General features: G+C 45.5%; 1 protein-coding gene across 1 annotated transcript in view; it reads right to left on the reverse strand.

Moving 5' to 3' along the window:
• IQCA1 (IQ motif containing with AAA domain 1) overlaps positions 1 to 15835 on the reverse strand; it is a 101043-nt gene that overhangs the window by 18725 nt on the left and 66483 nt on the right. The window contains exons 12-15 of the mRNA XM_018084494.2: positions 11243 to 11304; positions 8651 to 8733; positions 4699 to 4806; positions 1526 to 1725 (exon numbers count right to left, since the gene is read on the reverse strand). Of these exons, the coding sequence (XP_017939983.1) occupies positions 1526 to 1725; positions 4699 to 4806; positions 8651 to 8733; positions 11243 to 11304 (453 nt within the window). The remainder of the gene's footprint in view (positions 1 to 1525; positions 1726 to 4698; positions 4807 to 8650; positions 8734 to 11242; positions 11305 to 15835) is intronic.

Here is a 15835-nt window from a genome sequence, read left to right on the forward strand (position 1 = left end):
ATGTACATGATGTGTGTGTGTGTATACTTATCTATCAATATGTAGATAGACACACATTTTAGATATGTTCCAATTATTGTATATATTATATGTATGATAAAAAAAACTCCCTTATTGTCTTCATCTGGAACCTTCTCCAGGAGTAAAAAGACTGCCTTCCTTTCTCCTGTGCTTAAAGGTGTTATGCTATAGCTGGGACTATGTTATTGCAAGGACAGTGTGTGCTGTGCCTGCAGCCAGAAATGAGCTTTGCCATTGATGAGGGCAGAGAAACAAAGTGGAAAAGGGTGAAATGGGCAGAGGAGAGGGAGTATGAGCTTAGCCTAAGGGCACTAACTCAGGGAGTTAGTGTCAGGGAGTGCCAGGTCCAGTGTTGGTGCTGCAGCATCAGAGGTGCCTGATCACAGCACTGTCACTCTTCCCTGGGCACTGCTCTGACCTGGGCCTTGGGCATTGCTTTGCTTTTAGCTGTGAAACATGTCCTTTCTGGGGATGGAGGCACCTGTCACAAAGTCTGCTGTAACACTGGATTTAATAGAATACATCTGATAAATCCCAGGCAAAGCCAATTTTAGTAGGCCTCTGGCACTGGAAAATTATTGCATTTGGCTTTTTCCTAGTATATGTGCTGTGGTTGTTTTGTCTGGAAATATTTACCAGCTTCCTTCTGTAGCAGAAATGCTGAGGACTTAAAATGTGGAAGAAAGCCTGCCAGGATAGTGCCTTTTTTTTTTTCTTCTCCTGAAGAGAGTTTGGGATATGTCCTTCACAGTTCATACACCTTCTTTCATTTCCAGACTTCTCATACATTGCTGTTCCTGTAATCTTGAACTAGGATTCCTTCTTTTGAAAAGCTTGCTGATAGGTAAACAGAGAGCAGTACAGGGGAGAGAGTTCTTGTGCAGCAGCAGTCCCAGAGAGGAAATTTCTGACCACCCCCAGCCCAGCATTTGATTAAATGCTGCATGACAAGCATTCCTGGCTGATGTGCATATAAACAGAGAACAGAATTTTCTTTATCTGTGATGCTTTTCATATTCAAGGTAACACAAAGCTCACAAAAATGTTAATGTGAAAAATATGGCTGCTCCGAGTGATTTCTCCAGGGGCAGTAAATCCTCTGCAGAGGTTCACACACTGCCTGTCAACAAGTGGTTTCACAGAATCCTTTAGGCTGGAAAAGACCTCTAAGATTGAGTCCCTCCTGTGCCCAATGCCCACCTTGTCCCCCAGCCCAGAGCACTGAGTGCCATGGCCAGGCCTTCCTTGGACACCTCCAGGGGTGGGGACTCCAAACCTCCCTGGGCAGTTCATTCCAATGTTTAACAGCCCTTTCTGTGAAGAAATTCCTGCTGATGTTTTGAACACTTGAAGGCAGGGAGGGAATTCTAAATTGGGTTGGCAGCTTTACCCAAGGTGTTTATGTTCCTCAATATGGAGAAACTACAATTTAATTCCCTGTTTGTCCCACGAAAGAGGTGATGAACTGAACCAACTTTGTAGAGAACCCCCCAAGACACAATACCTTGAGAACCATATGAAGCATCATTAGCAGGCCCTCCCTGCCTGGGTATTTCCCAGCAACGTTGGAAGGAGTTAAGTTGAAGAGGTTGGCTCCTGTTTCTGTGCAGATAGCATGGACCAACATTTTCTTTCCAACACCAGCAGGTCCAGCCAGTAACACCGATTTCACCAAGGGAGCATTCTCATGGACCATTTGGGAACCTGTAAAAAGTCATAAGGCACTGTAATTGCTTTCATTTGAGTCTGTTATAAAGGTAAAGGAATGATTCTTCCTTTTTTATTCACCATAAATAATTTATAATGTGAATTAATTGTTTCCTCACTGTGGCATGTGTGCTCTTGAGTTCAGTTCTGTACAACCAGAGCTGTGTCCCCAGTGGATTTAACGTCCCTTATTTGTACCTTCTGATGGGTAAAATTCAGCTCTAAATCAATGTGAGCTAAAAGAAGGATTTTGAGACCAGTTGTTACCATGTGTTTTACTTTTTTCTCTTTTGACTTCTGCCTTCACCTCCCTTTTTGGGGGTAATTTTTCCTCTTTTATGTTACTGCTGTTCAGTGAGCACTGGAGACTTTGTCACTTAGGCTGGGTGTGCTCTAAAATCCTTCACTGCTGAGCACACCTAGGCTCACCTGCAGAGGAGCCAGTGTTATTCCCTATTCTGGAATGTGGCAGGGGGATGTTGCAGTGCAGGGATGATGTATCTGCTCAGAGGAGGAGGATCATTCTGTTCTCCTTGGTTTATTCAGGGAGTGCCAGGGTTGCTGTGCTTCCCTTGCTGTGCCCACAGCAATGACTGCTCAGCATTTCTAAATCTGTCTCTGTGCCTGCTCCAGGTAAATTCATCCTGGGCTGTGGGGAACATAATCCATCGTCTGGGAAGGCCCAGCAGAAATGCCAGTGTTGGGAAAACACAACCACAGACAGTTTTAGGAGGTCGATGGTGATGGAACTTGTCTTTCCTGCAGCTGCCACTGTGTGAATTAGGGACAGGTGAACCTCCAGAAGTGGAAGAAGCAGGGAATGTTAAATACTTTATCCATGCCCACTGGTAGTTCAGTAACATCACTGCCTCTGTCTAAAAATGTCCTGTGCCAGCAGTGGTGGTGGTTACAATAATGAAAATCTGCGTGAGCTCCCACTGCTTCTGAGGGTCTCTGAGACTGGTGTCCCCCAGACTGGGGGGGAAATTGGCCCCAAAGGTGATGGGTTGCAGAGGGAGCCCATGGCTTAGCCTGGAAAGGCCCTCTGGGTTCAGGGGGACAGCTGGGTAAGGATGGTATTTAAAACAAATCCAATCAGGCTGCCTCTCTGTGTGCTAATGCTTTAATGTCCCAAATAAATGACAGTGGGAGTGCAGAGATGAATGCCATTATTGCAGCACGGTCCAGGATGTAGTGAAGTTGTCAGCCACCCAGGCTTTATTAATATTTGGTCATTCCATACCAATCTATTACTATTACACATAGATTTATTACGAGGGGAGCAGCAGACTCCTCTGTGGTTAAAGATGAAGTATATCTTTTACCATTATTTCTCTTTTCAGCTGCTTATAATTTTCTTAATGCCATTTAAGCTGGGGCTTTCCTTGCCATCAAATGACTATTTTGAGAGAAACTTTCGCTCCTACAACACACAATTATATAATGATGAACTAATTTGGAGACCAATTAAGTAAAATGTCACCCATAACATAGCATCCCAAAGGTGAAGCCATTCCTGTACCCTTTTTTGGCTCTCGTAATACCTTTTTTCCACTCAGGCATTTTCCAAACTGCTGTTGCCAATACCTTTTGTTTGTTTAACTAGTCCAGGGTCTCCTCTCCCTAGAATTTTTACCAATTGTATAAATGGATGAAAATTTGTGGGTTCTTTTAGTTCCTGCCTCAGGGGATGTCTTGGGGCTTGATTCTCCTAGATTAGATGATGCTAAAACATAACCTTGGAGGAGTTATGGACTGTGTGAGACACCACATTGCCTTGTGCAGACAGGGAGAACTGCTGAGCTCCCTCAGCTGACTGTGGTCAAACTTGCAGCCAACCCCTGAGGGCTTACCCCAAACCAGCTGAGGGTGTTTTGGGTGGGAAGGACCCCACCCAGGTTGAAGAAAGGTGCTGTTAGAATCCTGTTTGTTAGCTTGGCTCTTCAGATGGAGCTGCAGGACAGCAGGAGCACTTGTACCTCCCTGAAAGGAATGAACCAGAGCTCCATGCTATTGCTCTGAGCTTTCCATGGCACACGGATCTGCTCTGGGGATGTGGAGCCAGGGAATGCCAGAGGAGAGCCTCAGAACACACAGACACAGAACAGCCTGGGCTCTGGGTGTTGGAAGCTGTGCAAAGGGGAGGGAAAAGCAGAAGCTCTGTGTTTGCCAGGATGGGAGTCAGGGAGCCATTGGCTATTTTGCCCTGCAAAGGGGATGAGCAGACAATGACAGCCTCGGGGAGCACTTGCCTGGTTAAAACCTCCGTGAAATCCAGACAGGAATTGAGAAGAGTGCAAGTGAAGTATTGAGTAGAGGCTGAAAAATCCAGTCGGGAATGGAAAAGGATGCAAGCAAAATATCCAGTAAAGGTCCTTGAGACAGGCACTTCTTGCAATCACCAGAGTTTGGCTTAATGCCATTCCCAAGTAAAATATGGGATAGATTTTGCATTAAAAGCAAACAACCTGACCCAGCAAAGCCTTGTTAGATATTGGCTAAGTCTGGCATTAAAACTGAAAGGGCATTTACAAGTGTACTCTGCGAGGTACAGAATGGATTCAGACTAATTCCTTCAATGATTGCATTGTGCAGCACTGAGTAACACGAGCCAGCTTGTAAAAGGTAAATTGCAACCTTAGCCCTTCCCTTAACTTGATTAATTTTGATCACTGGAGCTTGTTTCAGCTATTATCTTCCCCAAGTGATTTCCTTTTATGTGCTGCCATTCACAAACTGTTGCCATGCAAACAGGGATGGGATGGAGAGGCAATACCTGACCGTGCACACTCCTTTATGCACTATTAAAATGATATGGCCTTCGCTCAGAAGGCTTAATTGAAAAACAATTAGACTGCAAACGGTTCAGATTGCGACTAATCAAGCCCTGTCAGAGCCAGTAAAGATGCCTGTTTCTGCCAGGAAGCAAAGCCACTGTGTTTTTCCCTCCAGGAATTGCTGTACTCTTACCTAAGGGCAATATTCCATACAGGGCCACGAGCTGCCTGACGTCGGGGGCTGAGGGCAAGGGCTGTGCCCCCGTCCCACGGAGGCTGCTCCTCAGACAGTCGTAGTTGCCTGCAAGAGGGAAGCAGGGGCTTAATAAATGTGACACTGAGTCGGTACAAAATGCATTTTTCAAGGAATGAAGGAGTGCCGTGGAGCATGGACAGAACGCACCCCCAGCAAACCCGGGAATGCCCAGGGACAGGGACTCAAACGGGGCAACACTGCTGTGGAATGTGGCCCCCAGAAAGGTGAACTGCAAAGGAAAATTTAAGTTAAACAGGCCGTGGACTTTCCCTTCCAGCCTAAGGAAGGCGTTCAGCAGAGCAGTCGGTCTCAGTAACCTTTTAGAGGAACTTTGTGGAGAGGAATCGTTAGCAGCACCATAAATCACAGTGCTGGCAAAGGATTTCTGGATTTGGGATTTTGCGGGGCTGGAATCCCAGTGAACCGCACACTCTCCAAAGGGTTTCAGAAAGGGGGAGAAGCTGTTTTAACAAGCTTTTCCCTGGCTGTGTCCCAGCTCAGCTCCTCGCTGTGTTGGACGTCTGAACGTGTCACCTAATTCGGTGGGGCTCTTTGCTTTGCAGTACACCTCTTTTTTTTGTTGCTGTTGTTCAAAAGAACCCCTGCACAAAACAACCCAAGAAAACTGAAAGTCCCTGATGTGAACTGAAAGGATTTAATCTTGCCTTGGCTCTTGTTACAGAGCTATAATCACATTGCTTGCCCTGTCAAAGCCCATATACAAGACATGTTAGAGAACAAAGGTCCAGCAGGATGGGCCACAAGCAGGAAAACTAGTTGTGATGTAGTGAAGGATTATTTTTAGCATAAAATGCATGTCATTATGGTGAATATTATTGAAAAAATAACAGCATATTATGTTTTATTGGGGATAAAAAGGGAGAGGACTAGAGCTCCCTGGAGCAGAGTTAAATTAGCAGTGGGTGAGAGAGAAAGTGGAGGTGTAATTTGGGGGCAAAAAGGAAGACAAGCCCTGGTTCAACTGCCCCCTCCCCTCTGAAGAATAAAATTCATTTCAGGTTTTATCTTTTATTTAAGGAGAAATCAAAAGAACTGGATAGGAATTAATCTTCACAGATTTAATTAGAAGGCATCAAAGGGTTTAATTGCAACTGAACATAAATCACAGTGGATATTCTCTGACTAATTTAGATAAGGTCACCAAGAAAATTAGTTCAGTGATGTCAGTTTGTCATAGAGGGGGGACATTTCAGTGCCTTTACTGGCTGTGTAGCACAATTCCACTCTTTGTCCTTTCCCCAGGAACTGGAAGTGACCTTCCTTAGGCTTCAGCCCTGTAAGGCTGAGCAGATGAGAACTTACTTCTCTGCAGGCTTTGGCTGTGTCCTGAGACTCTCAAAGGGAGGTTTTTTTGATTTTTAAAAAATAGTTCCAGCTTTAAATACCTTCTGTGTGGTGTTGTGGCAGCTCAAGAAGCATGAGTGAGTTTTGTGTTGGGAAGAGCTGGTTCTGGCAGTCTGGGCCTTCACCTGTGCAGGTGTAGGCAGCCAGATGACTTTAGGCTCTGCACTTCCATGCCCAGAATCTTTTGCCAGAAAGGGAATATTGCCAGGATAACTTGGAGCAGCCCTTGTGTTCCTCTGTGCTGCAAAGAAGCCAAAGCTTCAAACCTCGGGGTCAAGGGAAGATGGCCCAGAGCCATCTCTTCCTGTGTTGGATGTTACCAGCTGTTAACTGTTCTCCACTGGTGAAGATGTGCTCTTTTAAAAACATCTGGAATACTCCTGGAAAAGCTGGCAGCCCATGGCTTGGACAAGTGTATCCTCTCCTGGATTAGGAGCTGGCTGGAGGGTCGGGCCCAGAGAGTGCTGGTGAATGGAGCTGCATCCAGCTGGCAGCCGGTCACTAGTGGTGTCCCCAGGGGTCTGTGTTGGGTCCAGTCCTGTTTAACATCTTTATTGATGATTTAGATGAGGGGATTGAGTCTATCATCAGCAAATTTGCTGATGACACCAAATTGGGAGGGAGTGTCGACCTGCTGGAAGGCAGGAGGGCTCTGCAGAGGGATCTGGATAGACTTGAGAGATGGGCTGATTCCAGTGGGATGAAGTTCAATAAAGCCAAGTGCCGGGTCCTGCACTTTGGCCACAACAACCCCATGCAGCGCTACAGGCTGGGCACAGAGTGGCTGGAAAGCAGCCAGGCAGAAAGGGACCTGGGGGTACTAATTGACAGGAAGCTCAACATGAGCCAACAGTGTGCCCAGGTGGCCAAGAAGGCCAATGGGATCTTGTCCTGTATCAAAAATAGCGTGACCAGCAGGAGCAGGGAAGTGATCCTTCCTCTGTACTCTGCGTTGGTGAGGCCACACCTTGAGTATTGTGTTCAGTTCTGGGCCCCTCAGTTCAGAAAGGATATTGAGGTGCTGGAGCGGGTCCAGAGAAGAGCAACGAGGCTGGTGAAGGGACTGGAGCATAAGTCCTATGGGGAGAGGTTGAGGGAGCTGGGGTTGTTTAGCCTGGAGAAGAGGAGGCTCAGAGGTGACCTCATCACAGTCTATAACTACCTGAAGGGAAGTTCCAGCCAGGTGGGGGTTGGTCTCTTCTCTCAGGCACTCAGCAATAGGACAAGGGGGCACGGGCTTAAGCTCCGCCAGGGGAAATTTAAGTTGGATATCAGGAGAAAATTCTTTACAGAGAGAGTAATCAGGCATTGGAATGGGCTGCCCAGAGAGGTGGTGGATTCACCATCCCTGGAGATTTTTAACCGCAGATTGGACGTGGCACTGAGTGCCATGATCTAGTAAATGGACTGGATTTGGACCAAGGGCTGGACTCGATGATCTCGGAGGTCTTTTCCAACCCAATCGATTCTATGATTCTATGATCTGTGGTGGGGAGTGTTTGGTAGACCTCGATGGGTTGGGTGAACAAAGGAATAATGAAAATCTTCTTTTACTTCAGGATCTTTAATGAGCATGAAACGGATGGGACACTTGTTAACTCAGCCTTCAACAGAATGAGCAAAGGCTCTGAAGGCTGAGCTGGTGCTTCTAAGAGTTTATATACACATGGCATTTGGAGGGAATACAAGAGAATCTGGCTTTTCTGGCTGGGATGCATGTCGTACTAACAGCCAGGGGCATTGTTGCTTCTGGATGGTTTCAAATTCAAATTATGGCCTTTAAAACAATTAAATCTTGGGGGTTGATGTGGTTTTACTGAATGTCACCAAATGCTTTTGGAGATGGTGTCAGACTCCTCTGCAGCCTGAAAATGTGGTTTGGGGCTTTTTTTAGCCCTTTTATCTGTGTAGATCATAGACAAGCATGTCTGACTGCAGCTGCAGGTAACAGAAACCAGGCAAGAGGACTGTGAAATGCAGAACTAGACAGAGACACATCTTACTCAAATCAGGGCCAGATACGCCTCAAAGCACTACTCAGAGTTCATGGGCAGTCAGGGAGGTGGAGGGAAGGGGGTGAGTCTTCTGTGCTGAATGAACAAAAGCTGGAGGGATGATTATTGCTGTTCTCTGAGAAGTATTCTGCATGGATTATGACCCCTGGTCTGTTAGACTTGCATTGTCTTTCCAATGCCTAGCCAGGGCTCCTTAAAGGATGTTGTGGTTCTACCTCACAGGGGCTTGTCATGTCCAAACACATTCAAGGCTTGCAGGTGTCAGTGCCTGGAGAGAAGCCCCAGCTTTACAAACAGGTCCTGGTTTCAGGAGCAGAAGTGAAAGGCACTGAGCACTCTGCAGAAAGCCTTGATTTGCCTGCGTGGCTTTAGACATTCAAGTGTGCAAGTCCTGAAAGTGCAATGACTCTTGAACTCCCTCTTGACTGGAAATAGGGGTCAGAGCCCATGGGAAGACTGGAGGTTTGGTCAGATCAAACACCACGGTAGCTCTAAAGGGGGTACTTGACCAATGTAATCGGAGAGATTCACGGCCTGGGCTTTGATCAGCAATCCTCCTTCTGCAAGTTCCTGGTACAGGGAATCAATGGTCCTGTAGGCAAGAGACATCACTCAGAAATTGTAGGGCACTGGAAGTAAAAGCTCAGTCTTCCCACAGCTGAACCAGCTTGAGAGTTGTTTCTGCTTCCTCAGCTTTATAAATGTACTTTGTAGCTCAGAGGTAAAGGTGATTAGTGCCATCAATGTGAAATCAATAAATACCATTTTCTGTGTTATGGCAAGGAATCTCTTTTATAGCCTCACACACAGCATCTCTCCCTCTCTTGCTGACTCCATTTACCCATTTCCAGGTGATACAAGATCAGTTATGACTTGTGTAATAGACTCATTCATTAATATCAATTACTGGGAAATTATTTTTAAATTATACAATAATAGCAATCCTAACACTACCGTACCTATTCACTTAGCTCTCCAATTAGTAGTAATTCATTAATTCTTCTTGGAATTTATTGTGTTTGCAACAGACAGCCCCATCTCCCCAGGAACACACCGGGAATGACTCGATCAGAGCAACCAGTGATCCACCAACTGCAGTGTCAGGGTCATGATGGCCAAAGGAGGACTGGGGGAAAAACATGCAGTGGAAGTGTTGCCCCAGCCCTGGAAGTGTCCAAGGCCAGGTTGGACAGGGCTTGGAGTAACCTGGGCTAGTGGAAGGTGTCCCTGCCCATGGCAGGGGGCTGGAATAAGATGAGCTTTAAGGTCCCTTCCAACCCAAACCAGTCTGGGCAAAGCTCTCCAGTGGAACAGTTTCTTCCTGTCTCCATTAGTGGCTGGAAGTAGCTCCCAGTAATTGAGGATTTAATACACTTACATCTCTGTGTGGTTTTCTATTGGTGTGGATGTTCTTTTGGAGTTCTAAGGATTGATTTCAGTGTTTTTGGCACTAAGTTCTGCAGACAGACACTGCTTCAAGGATGGCATAAAATGAATAAGCCTGCTGGAAATTCTCCGTGTGTTGTTAGTATAAACAATACTGATTTCTATCTTTTTAGGTCTTTCACTGATTTTGTACACTTCTCACATTCTTTTCCCTCAATATCTGACCTTTTCTTTTTTTTGGTCTGTCTCTCTGATCTTATTTGGGACATCCCAAATATTGCATGGCTATAATAAAAATACTTAATAGTGCCTCTCATCTGGCTAATGAAAGTAAAGGTATAATTTGAGGTCTGCAGCTTTTTTTCCATTTCAGCTGAGAAGTTTTATGTTTTTGAAGTGTTAGTGGCAGAATTAATAAAGCAGTAGTAATAAGCAAATCCAAAATTTAATGCACCTTCAACAACGTTGATTTTGCCACTCTGAATCTTGCTTTCATTCTCAGTGGTTTTATGTTGGGAATGCATCATAAAACAGGCAGAAAGTAGAAAGGCACTAAGCTGGCAGTCCTGTTGGGAGCATGGCTTCTACTTTTCCTGTCTTATTATTTTTACTGTGCAAGTTTAATGACGCATGTCCCGGATTTCCCCCAAGTAAGCGTGATGTGACCAGCCTTTGACTAAAGCTCCCTGTGCTCCCTCCCCTGTGCCAAAACAGAGATGAGCCTGAGCTTCTCTTGGTTATTTCTGAAATGCTCAGCAAGGAAGAGCAAAGCAAGAAGCCAAAATGCCAGATAAACTTTGACTGAAAGTCAGCTACTAAAAAGCTAATGTTTTTAACTGTCTGTATTTTAAGTTTACATATAAAGAAGCAGATATGTGCACGAGTAACTTTATGCATCCTTGTTGGACTTTGGTACTGCTTTTTGAGAGGTCATGCTCTGCTATGATCTGAGATATGTATTTTAAATATTTGCCTGGAGAGTTTTTTATTAGAGATCATTGACTGGGTCTGTAGTGCCAGCACCCAACTGATCAAGCCCAGGGCTCGCTGTGTGTGTCTGTACAGATGGATTTGTGGGGTGAATCCCCTGTGCTCCCCTGCAGGGACTGAGTGAGTTTGCCTTGGTGCTGTTCTCTCCTGGGAGCTGGCTCTGGGGCAGCAGGTCCCAGTGGTGAGATCTTTGTGTGTACAGGTGAAAAATGGCTGGATTTTCAGTGAACGCATCACAAACTCATTGAAAATGTTGAGTCAAAAGGAGAAATTCTCCCAAATCCTCCAAATAAAATAAGGATGCTTAAAAGAGCAAGGGTACACAAGGAATGGCTGGGTATGCCAGAACTCTCATTGCTAAATCAGGCTGATTTATGACATGTATGCTGTACCTCAGCCATGAGGGGTGATTTATAGAGTACAGGGGCCTGTCTGCAGCCTCCCTTATCAGGCTTCAGCTGAGATGGAAAATCTGACAGTCAACAAACCTGCCAGGTGCTTCTGCACCTACAGAGAGGATGGGGAAGAGGCACACAGGGCCAATATCCTGCCTAAATATTACATGTGCTTAGTTCTGCCAACTGGAATTAACCTGCCTGGAGTGGATGGAGACTGGTCCTGGTGGTGTGTTACTGAAGAATGGGGATTTTAATTTGTTTGTGTTGCTGCAGGTGAGGAAAATCAAGTTTGATAGCAAACCTACTGCAAACAGGGTGTCTCTTTACCTGTCAGGGGTTAGATCTCTCTCCATCTCAGGTATCTTCTTCTTTGCAGATGCCTTACCTGCCTGAGGACCACAAAAGCAGGCAGGAATTAGTGATTATTAGCACTGATAGATATATTTGAATGTACTGGAGCAAAGTGAGGGCCAGAACAGCCAATGTTTATGTCTGAACGTGGCCCTCGTTACTGAGAGAACCCAAAGGGAAAAATCATATCCTTAAACAGCATTCCCACTCCTTCCAGTGGAGATAACAGAGGAAAGCATCCCAGGGCCATTTTACTCCAAGGAAAAAGAAGTCTTCTCTCCTTCCTTTTGATTAGATATTAGGCAAATTTTCTTTTACTAGCACAGGTTGCTCAGGGCAGGGGTGGAGTCCCCATCCCTGGAGGGATTTAAAAGCCACGTGGATGTGGCACTTGGGGACATGGGTTAGTGGTGGCCTTGGCAGTGCTGGGTTAAGGGTTGGACTCCATGAGCTTGGAAGGCTTTTCCAACCATAATGATTCTGTGATTCTTGTTCTCTGATTCTTTGAGGAGCACAACTCTGTGGGTGAGGGGGTATGGCCTTTACCCAAGAAGGAAGCAGGAAGGAACAGGGTGTGGAGTCCAAGTAGCTGCTCCAGAGACTGTTTATGTCTCTTTTTATATTGAAGTGAAACATATAAGCAGCTCCCCTAAGGGGAAAACCTCCTGAGACTCTGGCTCCCTTCCCAACCATTAGACATCCTCCTGCCTTCTCTTTCCTAATGCCTCAGGGAAGAAGCTTGAAGAGGTCAGAAAAAACACAACCCGCTCTTTTCATGTTTTCACCACCCTTTCACTATGGAAAGTTTTTGACTTGTGTGACTGGTTTCTTTACAGGTTGCAAAAAAACTCATGGAAAGCATAAATAAGAGAGCTATGACTCAAGACTGTCAGGTCCCCCCATTAATTACAGCTCACAAGCCATAAATATGGTTAGGGATAATTAGTAGTGGAGAGGGCATCGCTAATCCGTGTTAGTGCCCACCACTGCTGTCTGTGCTTCGGTTCTGTGCAGCACTTCAGAACTGTTTCAGTGGAACTACTTATGCAGCACCATTTGTGCAGCAGGGGATTTCTTCAACAGCTTAAATTTAAGCACATGCTTAAATGCTTAGTTGAACAAGACAGCTTATTCTTTCCAAAAGTTTATGTTCTCTTTCCTGGGAATACACTCATTTACTTTATTTTTTTTATGACAGTGAATACTTCTGCAGAGCCCTGGAGGCTGCCTTGTTGAGTTAAAAAAATCCTACCCAATTATCTGGAAAATGCTGGGGTTTTTTTCCAGAATGGATCAGCAGTCTTCAGAAATAGATCAATTTTAAGTTTTCAAGGATAGACACAGTGTAAATAACCTGTGGTTCAACCACCTGTTACCGTTTATGATGCCACAAAGACAATCCAGATGGAAATGTAACCTAAGCCCAGTGCTGTGTGGGTCAGCTAACTGGGAAAAGGGAGTGTTTTCAAGTTTTGGGTTAGAATAATGCAAACAACTCTGTATTTGCAGAGCTATACCATGGGTTCTTATACATAAATGAGTTTGGCAGCAAATACTCATCAGAATGTACCAGTGAGATTTTGTTTTAAAGAAAAGGAATGGGAAGAAGAATGCATGTGCCAGCTGTTTTAACAACTGACGAGATATTGAGACTCACTGGTTTATTTTTGCTGTTCCTCCAGTTTTGTCTCTTTAACCTTTCTTTCAGCAAACCAGAAATTACATATCCTGGGGTCTGACTAGGAAGAAAAGCTTGTTTCTACCTATGTTAAGACACTAAGCATACGTTGAATTTATTGGCCAACTCGTATTGTCCTCAAGGCAGCTTCTCCAGTGAAGTAACTCAAGAGCAAAACAGAAATGAACTGTGCAGGGGGAAAATGTGTTTTCCTAATTAACATCAGCATTTGTGGGAAATCTGGCAAAGGCTGAGATGTGATAAGGGGGAATATGAATTGTAGACAATGGCTTGGCTCCAAAATGTCTTCTTGGGAATGGCTTTTATTTAGAAAATGATAATGTTTAATGAATGTGAACATGCTCGCCCTTTACAATGGAAATCTTGTTTCTCTGTCTGAAATGTCAGTCCAGCTCCCGTGTAGCCACCCTTTGACTCATTTTCTGCTTTGATGACTCCCGTGGAGTGAACCACATTAGCTGGGAGCTGGCAGGTGACAGGATGGTCCCCTGTGCTCAGCACGGTGTCTTGTCTTGCTGTGTGGGCTCATGAAAATATTTTGGGTAGCTCAGAGATTGTTATGAGCAAAGCAGACTTGATTTCAGAGCAGCGTGTCTGCTTCTGGAATGGCACCAGAAGGGAGAGGGTATCCCAGTTGTCTCACTGAAGGAAACTGTCCCACGTTGATCTGCAGGATCTGTGATCACACAAGTCCTGCTGCCATCAGCTGCCCACAACTGCTGCTACTGAGGATCAGAAAGTCATTGAATGGCCTGATTTGAAAGGGGCCTCAAAGCCCTTCTTGTTCCACCCCGTGCCACGGGCAGGGACACCTTCCACCAGTCCAGGTTGCTCCAAGCCCCATCCAACCTGGCCTTGGACACTTCCAGGGATCCAGGGGAGCCACAGCTTCTCAGGGCAACCTGTACCAGGGCCTCCCCACCCTCCCAGGGAAGAATTTATTTACTAATACCTCATCTAACCCTGCTCTCAGTTTGAAGCCATTTCTCCCTTGTCCCTACATGCTCTTGTGAAAAGTCCCTGTGTTTCTCGTAGGCTCCCTCTTGGAAAAGTAACAAAAGGCAAGTGATCCTGTGATTTAAGAGAAATAAGCAGCAGTCTGTGCAGTTTTTAGTGGATTCCTTGGATCATGTGTGATGCTTAGATGAGAGGTGGTGGGCAAGTGCAGACTTGCACTGTGCATGGGTTGAGAAGTCTTTTCTGGCAGTGCTGAGATAAAACAAGCACCTTTGGACACTTGTGCTGAGAAAGTCCTTAGACAAAGATGTTCTCACTGTTTAAGAAGCTCTTGCTAAATGAGGGTCTCTGATATGAAATCCCTGTTGGATTTAGGCACAGCATCCAGAGGGTACAGCCCTCACAGCTGACTGAGAACCCTGGGTGCTAATCTGAACCAGCTACAGAAAATCCAACAGGGTTTGGGAATCACAGTCCTCAAACCCAGCCTTTCCTCAGGTCTGACCAGCCTCATTCTCCAGGGCTTTGCTTGAGACTGATATCAATATTTTTGTCATAGCCATTTGTGGTTTTCTTTGCTCCTGCCCAGCTCACAAAGGGATCTCCAGAGTTGTGTTGAGAGGCCAGCAAGGCCTATTTCAGAAGCAACTTTACACACTTAGGTTCTCATGTCTCCTCTTTCTGCCTTTTTTTTGGTGTTTTTTTTCTGAATTTGTGCCATGCCATTGTGTATGTGTGGGTGTGTTCATTTCCAACACATGGCTTTACCTGCAGTTGGATTGGCAACAAATCCCTGGGGGAGCAGGGCAGGAAAAGCAGCACAATGAACTTGATAAAAAGCACTTTGATAAGCTCTTAAATGTAACTTCCAGGTCAGCAAGTGCCATATTCCTCAGCAGGAGGCAATCTCCCTTCAGTCTTTCCTCAGCCTGGCCTCACACACGTGCTTACAGGGCCAGTTTGGTGATCTGTGGCTGGGCAGGGGAAAAGCTGCCACTGGGCACAGTGAAGAAAAATGTAGTTTACAGCAGAGCTGAACCACATTTCTTTGGTTGTGCTGCATCCTCATCCCCTCTCCTGTGACAGCCATTGGATCAGGAGCTACCTGGAAGAATCAGAGTCCAGCACAGCGTGTCTCTTAATGAGGACTCTGTGTATATATAACATTCCCTGTGTGTGCTCTGCCCTGTCAGTGCTGGGCTGTAAGGGGGGCACAGTCTGTGGGGTGGGATGCTCCCAGCATGGAAAGAGGCACAGGAGCTGTGCCTCAAATGGCAGCAGTCACATGCTTGTTGCATATTAGGTGCAATCTAATTACTTTTGGTATTTCCAGACCAACCTATTGGTCTGAAGACCCACTTGTCATGAGAGGAGCAATTTGCCTTTTCACCCAAGTTCACTCTTCCACAAAGGTGGCAAATGGGATTCTTATCTTCAGAGGCAATAAGAGCAGCTCTTGGTGCAGGGTTAAGTGTCAGCTTTTAGCAGTAAGTGGTATTTGAAGGTTTGGGAGTCAGGGATAAAGTTCAGCCTAGAAATTGCAGTGCCTGGAAATAAAGGAGTGGCTGTGGGTATGCCTGGAGCTGGTAAATTCTGTTTATCTAAGAGCTGAGATGTCTGAAACACTGACTGGGAGAAATTACCTTCCTTGTGCTTTCCCTTCAAAGTCCAATTCCAAAATGCCCTTGCTGAATTCCCACAAAAGAGACTCTCAAACGGGATTTCAAACTCAGATTACCTCCTGAGGGTCAGGCAGATTATTTTTTAACATGGACTTGACGGAAATTTTCGGAGTTGTAAGCTACTTATCCTAAGATGTTCTTGAAAAGGCAGAGGACATTTACCCCCCCATTCCCTGGCAAAAAAAGCCCTGGCTCTACTGTGGTGTCTCCCTGCAAAGAAAGTAGAAGAAA

Source organism: Manacus vitellinus, unplaced genomic scaffold (assembly GCF_001715985.3).
Source record: "Manacus vitellinus isolate BGI_N305 unplaced genomic scaffold, ASM171598v3 scaffold_71_pilon, whole genome shotgun sequence".
Classification (NCBI taxonomy): domain Eukaryota; kingdom Metazoa; phylum Chordata; class Aves; order Passeriformes; family Pipridae; genus Manacus; species Manacus vitellinus.